We start from the raw sequence: 12,696 nt of genomic DNA on the forward strand, positions 1-12,696 counted from the left end.
CTTCTATCTTGTTGGAAAGTTTGTTCCAACTGTTATCAACCCTGAAAAGCCTTAAAAAATAAAATGAATGAAAAGGTATATTTGTGTTTTCTCATTTTTCTATAACAAACACGTATTGCAAAGAAAAAGGAAAAAAAAAAACCTATAAAATGAGATTTAAAAACAGTCTTTCCAGGGGCGCCTGGGTGGCTCAATTGGTTAAGCGTCTGCTTTTGGCTCAGGTCATGATCCCAGAGTCCTGGAATAGAGTCCCACATTGGACTCCTTGCTCAGTGGGGAGCCTGCTTCTCCCTCTCCTGCTCTCCCTGCTTCTCCCTCTCCTGCTCTCCCTGCTTGTGCTCCCTCCCTCTCTCTGACAAATAAAAATCTTTAAAAAAATTTAAAAAATAGATAAAAATAAAAACAGTCTTTCCAAAGTTTGGATTTTTGAAAAAAATAAAGCAATATTGACTACTTAGGCCAGATTAAGGCCAAACGTGTGAGAATCCTCTTTTTAAAAAGAAAAAAGCCTCCCCCCGAACTCCAGTTTTCTGACCCAAGGGGAATACTTCTGCCAAAAGAGGAAAGAAAAATTTATGCTATGTGTATAAAATTATAGAAACAGTATAAAAGTAGAACTAAGATATTGAGTGCAATTATATACCTGAAAAATTAATACTTAAAATAGTATTTCTTTATTCTATTCTAAAATCCATAGCTTATTCAATATTTCAGACCATTGGCAAAGCAATATGTAGAACGTATAGACAAACGTGACATGGCACTATTTTTCAAGAGGCTTACAACCAAGTAGTGCAGGCAGAAAAAACACAATGACTTCAGGGCAAAACTAAATGAGTACTATCATAAAGGTGCAAAGAGCTGTGGAACTTTTGAGATAAGAGTAATTCCTTACAATTGAGAGAAACTAGGTAAGGCTTTTTGGAATGAGGCACTGGAGCAGTCTTGAGAGGATGAGCAGCAGTTTGACAGACCACTGAAAATGAGCAAAGTGTGTGCTTTCATCCGTGTTTGTGATAGGAACAAAAGCAGTGCTTTGAAAATACACAGTATACTCAGGAAGAAAGAGTGAGTAATATAGAAAGGTAAAACACATAGCTGAGGGACAAAACAGGAAAACATGGCTGGGCTAGGTCATGGAAGTCCTGGAAACTATGCTCAGGAGAATGAACTTTATTCACATCCGTGAATTTTGAGCAAGAGTAACATGATCCAAACAGTTTAAGAAGAAAACTGATGGGGGCGCCTGGGTGGCTCAGTCGTTAAGCGTCTGCCTTCGGCTCAGGTTATGATCCCAGGGTCCTGGGATCGAGCCTCGCATCGAGCCTCGCATCGGGCTCCCTGCTCCACGGGAAGCCTGCTTCTCCCTCTCCCACTCCCCCTGCTTGTGTTCCCTCTCTCGCTGTGTCTCTGTCAAATAAACAAAATCTTTAAAAAAAAAAAAAAGAAGAAGAAAACTGATGGACATTTTTATGTTGAATAATTAGACTGAACTACGCAGTAGAGGAGACAAATATAAAAAGGAAACAAAAAGAATCAGTATTAAAAACTAGAAGGATTACTAAAGGAAACAAAATAAGATGACTCTAAAGTTTCTGGTTTACCTACTGGGCAGAGTAGTGCTTTAGAGAGAAGGAACATGTGTTTTCTATTTAGCTTTTCTGTTTAGTTGGATGGTGTAGTTTAAGTTGGACAATGTGGTTTTGTCCATATTCACCATGAGACAAGATGCCACACTTTAAACATATTTAGTATGTAGTATGTGGCAGGATCTCAGAAATACCAACCTGAGCAGAAATTGGGGTGCTAATTTCTTCCCCTTTACTCTTTGATCTTTTAAGCTTATTCTCTTCTACTTGGTTATTTGTTTAATCCCTAGCATTTCAAGTCTTCAGCCCTTTTATCTTCTCACTCTATACCATATTCCTTCTCCTAAAAAATCTCATTCATACCCATGACATCAGTTATTATCTGTATTCCAAAAACTCCCCATTATTTGTATCTCCAGTCCTAAGTTTTCCTGGACTTCAGTCCCATGTGTGCTGCCTATTTAATGTCTCCCCTATAGGTATGGCATGTGTACCTCAGCGTCAACATTTCTAAATTCAAACTCATGATTTTCCCACTAACGTTGAATTCTCTTCCTGGGTTTATTATCTCAGAATGATTAATAACATTCATCCTGTCACACAAGCTGGAAACCTAGATCATTGTTGATACTTCTCCCTCAAATCTGGTTCGTTCATTTTTCCTTCCACATCTTTTCATCTTCACTACCATCAACACACACTGCTCAGCTGTCATTATCAACCCCCCCTCAAAAGCATCCTACATTCATTCACTTTTGGCCCTTTCCAATCTACTCTCCATACTACAGCTAAGCAAAACCTTAACCAAAATGCAAACCTGATCACATCTTCCTGCCCATACACACCACACCCTTGAATAAAACCCTCCAATATCTTTCTATTGCTTTTAGAATAAAGTCCAAAACCTTTAACATAATCTATAAGGCCTTGCAAAGTCTGGCTCCTACGTATCTTTCTGGCCATACCTCACATCTCTCCCTTCCTTAGTCTTCTCCAGCCACCACCCTGGCTTGTTCCAGGTCCTCAAGTGTGGGCCATACTCCACCCACATGCTCCCACAGGCCTCCCACAGAGCCTTTGCACATGCTGTCTTCTCTACTTGGAATACGTTACTCCCTCTTCCGCCTTCCCCCTTAAATCACTCACATTTTTCTGAATCTTTAGGACTCAGGTCAAACATTGCTTCCTGAGGTAAAATTCCTATTTCTCAAAGCTCAAAGCACTAGGTACCATTCTTTCATTACATATCACCAGTGATAAAAATTATTTTGTATTAGTACATTTCCCCTAGTAAATGACAAACTCCATGAGTTCAGGTACAGTGTTAGTGTTTCCTCATCATGCATCCTCTACCCTTTCCCCAAAGTCTGATACATACCAGGCTCTCAGTAAATATTAACTGAATATATACATGATGAATAAGATTAATTTGAATAGAGGATCTGGCCACCATACGAATGGATAAAATAATCAAAACAGAGGGAATCCAGACAAAAGAGACCTGGGTCACCCTAAACTTAAAAGGTGGGCAGATGGGGGACGGGGAAATGGGAAATTTAATGGATACAGAATTTTAGTATGGGACGATGAGAAAGTTCTGGAGATGGACAGTGCTGATGGATGCACAGCATTAAATCCAGTACTTGATTACATCTAGTAGTTCAAGAGTAGCAGTTTCTCTTACACACTCCCACTATCTTTAATACCTTGTTATATAATAAAGCAAAAAGCTACTCCCTCAAATTGCTATTTTTGAGGTGCTATTTTGGTTTTCTCCTTCTAAGTGCAACTTACTAATTACCAATTGTTAATACTTCCTATGTCTTAGGATGTTTTAAACCAGGGTTTAGTAAATTATAGCCTGTGAGCCAAATCCAGCCCATCACTTCTTTTTGTAAATAAAGCTTTACTGTAACACAGCCATGCCCATTCATAGTCCACAAAGCCTAAGATGTTTACTATCTGGTTATTTATAGAAAAAGCTTGCCAATCCTTTTTTTAATGTTTATTTATCTACTGTCTGCCACACCCATTAGAATATAAGCTCTGGTCTGTTTTATTCATTGCAGTATCTTTAGAGCTGAGAACAATACATAGCACATAATAGGTTATGAACATATAGTACTGAATGATGAAAACTCCTAACTGTAAAATATACTTACAGTATTTCTAAGATGAGATAGAATACTAGAAAATTGTTCCTAAAGATGTTTTTAATAAACATCTAAATAATATCATCTAGGGGCACCCTGGTGGCTCAGTCAGTTAAACATCCGACTCTTGATTTTGGCTCAGGTCATGATCTCAGGGTCATGAGATCAAGCCCTGCACTGGGCTCCACGCTCAGTGGGGAGTCTGCTTGAGATTCTCTCTCCTCACTCCGCTCACACATGTGTGCATACGCGCACACACATACGCTCTTCTCTCAAATAAATCTTTAATATCACCTAACTGGAATAAGTTAGAAATTTTCCAGTTATTTCAAATTGTCTACTACCTTGTCTACATATTTCTAATCATCTCTTATAAGTATAATTTAAGTCAAGCTCCAGGATATAATTCTATAAACACTTAATATTCAGAAAAAACATTTTTAGTCTATGGCCATACCACCTGAACATACTGATCTTGTCTGGTCTTGGAAGCTAAGCATGGTCAGGCCTGGTTAGTACTTAGATGGGAGAAAAAACATTTTTTAAAATTACATAAAAGCGATTGCTTTTTCAAAAAGGATCCTCCACGGGAGGAAAAAGTAACAATTTGGTGTCAAAACAGATTCAGAAGCTCTGTAATCACATCTTATATGTTATTTTCATGTAATAACCACTACTTCTAGCCTACCAAACTATGCTTCATCGTATGCCAGTTTAACTGTTTAGTCTCCCCTTTGCCTCCCCCGAACATTTTCAGCTTACACTCTAATAGTAGCACAGTTTTAATAATTAAGCAAAATAAGCGATTTTAAGTACATGGCTGTCAAGTAAATACAAGGCAAAACAGTAATCACACATCAATTCCTCACTACGTAAGTATTCCAAAAAACAGTAACATTCTTAAGAGATTGAAATTCCAAGAAAGAGTAAATAATATTTTTCCTACATTTCTACCCACACTGGCATGCTATATTAAATGCCATAAATAGTGACAGACACATTTTGTCAGCTTTGTGAGTGCTATTAAACAAAAGAGCATAAAAGCAATCTGAACTAAAATGCCAAGTTAGAAACAAAAAACAAGGGAAAGAAAATGAATACATTTATTAAGTACCTACTATGAGCCAGAGAAACATGCTAGGCTCTTGCAAAAACACTATCATCTAGTCCTTAAAATAAATGTACAAGGTTCATCATTCTTATGAGAAAACTGAGCTCACAGAAGTTAAATAATGCTGAGAGTCACTCAGTAACTAAGTGCTAGAGTGAGAATGAGGTCTCTTAGGTTCTCCGGCTGTACCTCTCTACCACATCAGAATTTCCCGAGGGTAGTGAGATGATTTTAGATGATACCAAACCTATTTTTTAAAAGTTGTTTGTTTTAACTTGCACTGGGAAAAAAAACCCTGCTGCAAAAACCCATTATTTCATGGATATTATATTTTTAAGATTTTACTTATTCCTTGAGAGAGAGAAGGAGAGGGGGAGAGCGCACATGCATGAGAGGGAGGGTCAGAGGGAGAAGCAGACTCCCAGCTGAGTAAGGAACCTAATGTGGGGCTCCATCCCAGGACCCCAGGACCATGACCTGAGCCGAAGGCAAACGCTTAACCAACTGACCCACCCAGGTGCCCCCATGGATATTATTCTTCAGGATGAAGTGAAATAAAAATGAAAAGATTGGGGGAAAAAAGCTATTAAGTAATAGCACAGGGTTATGTGCATATGGCAAAAACTCATGATGGCATGCACAATGAGATTCAAAAAACACTACCAAGCAAAGAATTGCTTTCCTAAAAACATACCCACTCAACATTTATCTGGTTTTTGATTAAAAAAAGAGATGCATTTACAAGTAAAATTATAGACATACCTGACATAGTTTGATCAAGTTTGTGGATAAGAGACTTTTTAGCACATTCAACATCAGGACTTGGGTAATCCAAAACTTGCCTGCACCAAACTAATGGACTAACTGATTTCTGCATTGGTGTAAGTTTTTTCTTTGGTGATGAATACAGCCTAGAAGAAAACAAAAAGGGTAACATTCATTATTAAGCACAAGGTCATAAGATAGAGATCCTTTTGGACAGATTTAAACTGGGAGGGGGGCGTCGTAGGTGTCATAGATTATCTTTAAAATCATCCACATTTTACTTTGTGCGTAAAAAGAAAATGACACTAAAACGAGCAAAATTAACCGAAATTTCAAATTTTAAATAAACCCAAATGAAGCCAACTGTCCAATCCTAAAATGTCTTATTTTTCTCTTTTAGTCTCATACAAAAACTATGAGCAAACATGTCTTTACAGTAGTTTCTTCTGTTTTCACTAGTACTTGACCAACTCCCTAATATAACCATATCATTAAGTATTGTCTAGGAGACAGAATGAGGAGATAAATACCTTGTTTTCTACCTCCCAGTTCCCTTCTTACCACAAACCACCCAAAACTTTACCATTAGTAATTAATTCCTTTTAGTTAAGCAGTACACTCTGTAGCCCTCTTTTCAAGCTATGATACATCAGAAAAAAGCAATACTTTAAATCCTTAATAACTTAGTACGAATCCATTATGAAATTTAGGACAGTATTTTGTAAGCTCCTGTGGAAAGGATACAAAAGAAAAGGTGAGCAGAAGACAAGGGAGGGAAACACTTAAATTTTCTACTTCATAGTCTTTTCTTCAGATTGGTCTAGATTATTTCAATTGATACTGATTTCAAATATGATGCCATATGAAAAGTGTGAAGTTAACTGAATTCTAACCAGAGTGGTTCCCAAATTAAGACACTTTAAGTGGAATTAATGAAGTAAACAAAAGTATACTTTGATTTATCCACATAGTTAAATGTCTCAATAAGGCCAGGAGTTAGTAATTTCACATTTTACATTAATCAAGTTAGGGCAATAAAATGAAGTGTGTTCTGGCATAAATATTTAAATATATCTCTATTGTACCAGAATTGACGAACTACTTTGTAGTGACAATATATACATTTTCCATCTCTTTTCTCATCTCCCCTACTTATAACTTAGGTGTGTCACTCACATCAACTATTTAGCTCTGATCAAGATAATCAAGACTAATAGGCTAAATAATCATTTCTCTAGTCAAAATCCATGTTCATTTGCACAAAAATGAAATAAAATCTCAATTTAGTAAATAACTTATTAACAGTTCAAAAAGAAAAGAAACCAAGGGAGTTCACTCTCTTTCCAACTTAAATATTACAAATGCTTCATAATAAATCTCTATCTCAGCATTCCCATTTTAATTGTGATAACTATCATATACAGATATTCTAGGTTAGCAAATACTTAGCAAACAAAACCTCTATAGATGAGTATCAATAAAATCACTTTCTGATAGCTTTCTTTCAACATATAACTCTTCCCTACACTGACTGGTTTCACACAAGTTACCCATATGATTCATGTATACTAAGTTTCATAGCTAATAGTAGAGGAATATACTAATTGTAAAAAGTGCAAGGAGCATGAGTGAGCCTCAAAAACATGCTCAAAGAAGCCAGCCACCAAAACACACATATTATATGATTCCATTTATATGAAATGTCTAGAAAAGGACACAGCGGAAAGTAGATTAGTCACTGCCTAGGACTGGAGGTAGGAATGGGAAAGAGATTTCTTTTACGGTGATATAAATGTTCTAAAATTACATGGTGCTGGTGGCTGTGGTAACAATGTCATGACTGTAAATATACTAAACTCTTGAATTATATGATGAGTTTTCTTGTACATAAATTACACAAGTATGGGTAAATTTTATAGTATGTAAATTATGTCCTGATAAAGCTTTTATAAAAAACTGTAAGGTGCTTTTAGAATCTTTAAAAAGAGAGAATCTACTATAAACTAATTGAATAAAATAATAATTCAAAATCAATTACACTAAAGCATCATCATCTCTCCTATGTCACATGCATGGTAGCTTTCCTATTTTTGTCAATGGCACCATTCTTTCAGTTATAAAAGCTAAAAATATAAGAGTAATTTTGGATTCCTCCATCTGTTTTATTTCCTACCTTCACCAATAATCTGTTACACCAAGTCTTGCTGATCCTACATGTACAAACTACCTTTCCCCCCACTATTCCTGTATTTATTTCCCTAACTGGCAATAGAGACTGCCCCTTCCTTCCATTAATAGATAAAAGTTAATGTAGCAACCTGTATATTCCTAGAGTGATGAAAAGAGGGAGACGGATTCAATAACCCCTGAGTATGCCAACTATCTCCTATCACTCTCTCCTCTTATTTCAATGCCCCATCACTACCCCCAGGTCTAAAACTGGAGTGCTGTGGCCCAAATGGTATTGGCACAAAATTAATTCTTTGGTCAACCTTTGGTTGAGGTTTCAAAGTACTTCTAAACCTGCCAGAGGACACAAAAACTGAGTTGCAGCTTGTAACTGGATCCTCTTTTAGCAAGACCAAGGTGTTTCAGTCCCTGAATTTTAAAGAAAAATCCCTAATAAAAATATTTGAATAACTATATATATTATCTCCTTTGTTTCTTACAAACACACAGACTTCTTCAAAATAACTTTTGCCTACTAAAAACATTTTTCTCACTCTGGTGCTTTTGAAGTTTTTAAATAATATTTGGCTTAATTAGGAGGGACTTAGTTCTGATGGACACCACCAGTATATAGATGGCTAATGCAACTTACAACAGGTTGAGATTTGTCAAGTTTTTACTTGCCAAGAAAACGTGAAGCATATAACTTCATTACCCTAATTCTGCTAAAATTAAGTCATAGAGCCTCTACCCCCACCCAGCATCAACAATGCAGGACACAAGGGGAAGTGAGCACCTCATCTCCCTTTCCCAGGTCTCTACATGTCAGCAGAGCCCAGTATAGAGCTGATTTTATACCCCATCCATCCATCTGGAAGGAGATAGTGTGAGCCAGGGCCTGGCAGGGACCTGAACATCTATCCCATGCATTACATCTAACAAGACTGCCTACTAAAAAAGAAGAAATATGATTATGAGTCTCACAATATAACACCCAGAATGTCCAGGATACAACTGGAAAACACTCATCATACCAAAAAAAAAAAAAAAAAACAGTTAAAGGAGGGACAGAGAACAAAAACACTTGAGTCAAATTGAAAACAAAAAGCAAAATGGCAGACATGAATCCAACCACAGCAATAATTACATTAAATGTGAACAAGACTATAAACAATCTATTCAAAAGAGATGGTCAGCCTGGATTAAAAAAAAAAAAAAAAAAAGACCCAACTATATGTTATCTATAAAAGAAACACCTGAGATTCAAAGTCACAAGTCGGGGCGCCTGGGTGGCTCAGCTGGTTAAGAGCCTACCTTCAGCTCAGGTCATGATCCCAGAGTCCTGGGATCAAGCCCCATGTCGGGCTCTCTGCTCAGAGGGTAAAACAAACAAAAAAACAAAGTCACAAGTATGTTGAACTGAAAGATGAGAAGATATACCATGCAAATAGTAACCATAAGAGAGCTGGAGTTTAAGATAAGAAATATTACTAGAGACAAAGAAAAACATATAAATATATCAGGAAGGTAGAACAATCAAATGTAAAGATACCTAACAACAGTAGAAGAATAAAAGGAAAAAGAGACAACTGAAAAATTTTATTTGGAGTTTTCAATAGCTGCCTCTTACTTCCTGAAAAAAGAGCTACGTAGAGAAATCAGTAAAGATATGGAAATCTTGAACATTATCAATCAATTTTACTTTACTGACAATTAAGGGGCACTCAATCCACCAATAACAGAATACACGTTCTTTTTAAGTGCACACAGAACATTTTTCAGGTCAGACCAATTCAACCACGAAAAAGTCTTTGAGTTTAAAAACTTCAAACCACAATGCAATTAAATTAATAATCAACAGAAAGAAATTAAGTAAATCCCAAATATTTGGGAATTAAACAACACACTTATAAATAACCACAGGTCAAAGAATATATCACAAGAGAAATTAGAAAATATCTTGAACTGAATAAAAACAAAATATAACATACCAATAATTAGGTGATGAAGACAGTGAAGTACTTAGAGGCAAATTTAGAATTTTAAAAACATTAGGAAAGAAAAGAGGTCTCAAATCCACAACCTAAGCATAAAAAAAGAAGAAGAGCAAATTAAACACAAGGCAGTCAGAAGGAGGGAAAATACAAATATTAGCAAAAATCAGTGAAATAGAAAAATAGATTGGGGGGGAACGAAAGTTGGTTCTTTGAAAAGATCTAAAAGATCTAAAAGGCTAGAAAACACTAATTACCAAAATTAGAAATAAAGAGTGAGCATTGCTACAAATAAGATGATAAAGGAATATTATGAACAATTTTATCCAAACAGGTAACTTAAATAGAATATATAAATTCCTATAAAGATGTAAGTTACCAAATGGGACTCACAAAGAAGTAGAAAATCTGAAGAAATTGAATTAGTAATTAGAAATCTTACTGCAAAGAAAACCCCATGCCCAGATGCCTTCACTTATTAATGTTATCAACACTAAGGAAAAAAATGCTAATCCTATACAAACTCTTTCAGAAAAATAGATCTAATGGTAAAAGACTGAATTCTTCTAGGACTGGGAATAAAGTTAAGGGTGCAAATGCTCATCATGTCTCTACAATGATATCCTGGGAGTGTCTAGCCAGTAGAAGTCAAGAAAAAGATATTAAAGACATCATATTGAAAAGAAAGAAGCAGGCGCACTTGGGTGGCTCAGTCGTTAAGCGTCTGCCTTCGGCTCAGGTCATGATCCCAGGGTCCTGGGATCGAGCCCTGTGTCAGGCTCCCTGCTCAGCTGGGACACTGTTTCTCCCTCTCCCTCCAGCTTCACCTTCTTGTGCTCTCTCTCTCTCTCTCAAATAAATAAATAAAATCTTAAAAAAGAATGAAAAACAGTCTTTATTTGCAGACAACATGATCCTCTATATAGAAATGACTTTGTAGGAATCCACCAAAACCAAAAACACCCGACTAGAATAAATGTGTTCAGTAAGGTCGTGGGATATAAGTTCAGTAGGCAAAAAAATCAATTGTATTTCTATATATTATCAATGAACAATTCAAATGGGATATAACAAATGAAGTACAAGAGTTGTACACTGAAAACATTGTTGAGATAAATTAAAGAAGACTCAAATAAATGGAGAGATGTACTATGTTCATAGACCTGAAGACTCAATACTGTTAAGATGTCAATTTTTCGAAACTGATCTACACAACTGACACAATCCCTAAAAAACCTCAGCAGGCATTTTTATAGATATTGACAAGCTAATTCTAAAAGTTATAGGAATAGGTAAAGGGCAAAGAATGGCCAAAACAATTCTGAAAAGAAAAAATCCTAAAACAAAACAAAACAAAAAAAACACCCTGAAAATCTCTGGTCTTACTTCTTTCTGATCCCTTCTATACAATGAAGCCTAATTGTTTTCTAAAATATGAATCTGAGTATGTTAATATTCCTGTGCTAAAAATTCTGTCCCACTTTCCTTTTTGCCCTTATGATAGAGCCCTTTCCAAAAAATGGTCCCCACAGCCCTTGAGGCATGAGCAGTGATCTAACTGTTGCAATGCTTTTATTTTTAAGCTACGTTTCTCACCCTCCTCCACCACCCAAATCTTAATAACAGCCATATGGTACTAACTTCTATTCCTGGAAAGCTCAACACTTTTACTTCTAGGTCACATGTGCATGTTGTCCCCTTTGCCTGAAACAAGCTCAATTCTACTTTTTGCTTATCTCACCCTTCCCTGCCCAACCTCAGCCATCCCATTCCTACTTTTTACTGCATCTCGGCTTAAATGTCACTTCATCAGGGAAATCTTTCTTCAACACCTCTCATAAGACTAGTACTATATGGTGAACCAAGGTGTTTTAACAAAGCTTCTTTGCAGCCACTTAAATGTCCTATCAAAAAGGAAATTCCTCTAAAATTCATTCTAGTTACAAAAGACCTACTTTATACATTGTTCATTTTTGTCCTTTTGAAGTTTTTAAGTTAGTATTTATAAATTGAAAATAGACTTTTAAAAATGTACTAGAGACAATAAAAATGCTAAAATATGGGTGAACCTTATAAACATTACACTAAGCAAAAGAAGGCAGCCACAAAAGACCACATCCTATATGATACCATTTATATGGAATGTCTAGGACAGGCCAATCTATGAGACAAAAAAGTAGTTTAGTGGTTGCCTAGGGATTGGAGAGGGCGAAGGGAGAAGAGAAATGGGAAGTGATTGTCAATGGGTACATGGTTTCTTTGGGGTATGTTGAAAATATTCTGAAACAAGACTATGGTGATGGTTGTACTATTCTGTAAATATACTAGAAATCACTGAATACTAAAAACCATAATACACTTTAAACATGCCAATTTTGTAGTATGTAAAATATCTCAATAAAGCTGTTTTAAAAATCTGTTAGAAACAAATTGGCCCTCACAGACACATGAAAAAATGCTCAACATAACTCGGCATCAGGGAAATACAAATCAAAACCACAATGAAATACCACCTCACACAAGTCAGAATGGCTAAAATTCACAAGTCAGGAAATGACAGATGTTGGCAAGGATGCGGAGAAAGGGGAACCCTCCTACACTGTTGGTGGGAGTGCAAGCTGGTGCAGCCACTCTGGAAAACAGTATGGATGCTCCTCAAAAAGTTGAAAATAGAGGGGCACCTGGGTGGCTCTGTTGTTAAGCGTCTGCCTTCGGCTCAGGTCATGATCCCAGGGTCCTGCGATTGAGCCCCACATCGGGCTCCCCGCTCAGCGGGAAACCTGCTTCTCCCTCTCCCACTCACCCTGCTTGTGTTCCCTCTCTCGCTGTGTCTCTGTCAAATAAATAAATAAAATCTTAAAAAAAAAAAAGTTGAAAACAGGGCACTTGGCTGGCTCAGCCGGTTAAGCGTCTGC

At 36.5% G+C, this 12,696-nt stretch overlaps 1 protein-coding gene across 4 annotated transcripts in view; it reads right to left on the reverse strand.

Annotated features, from left to right (window-relative positions):
- SLAIN2 (SLAIN motif family member 2) overlaps positions 1–12,696 on the reverse strand; it is an 82,259-nt gene that overhangs the window by 42,868 nt on the left and 26,695 nt on the right. For all 4 annotated transcript variants that reach the window (XM_081812402.1, XM_006740890.3, XM_031036195.2 and 1 more), the window contains exon 2: positions 5,616–5,764. In XM_081812402.1, coding sequence (XP_081668528.1) covers positions 5,616–5,764 — 149 coding nt within the window. The remainder of the gene's footprint in view (positions 1–5,615; positions 5,765–12,696) is intronic.

Source organism: Leptonychotes weddellii, chromosome 2 (assembly GCF_054177405.1).
Source record: "Leptonychotes weddellii isolate Sample4059 chromosome 2, ASM5417740v2, whole genome shotgun sequence".
Lineage (NCBI taxonomy): Eukaryota > Metazoa > Chordata > Mammalia > Carnivora > Phocidae > Leptonychotes > Leptonychotes weddellii.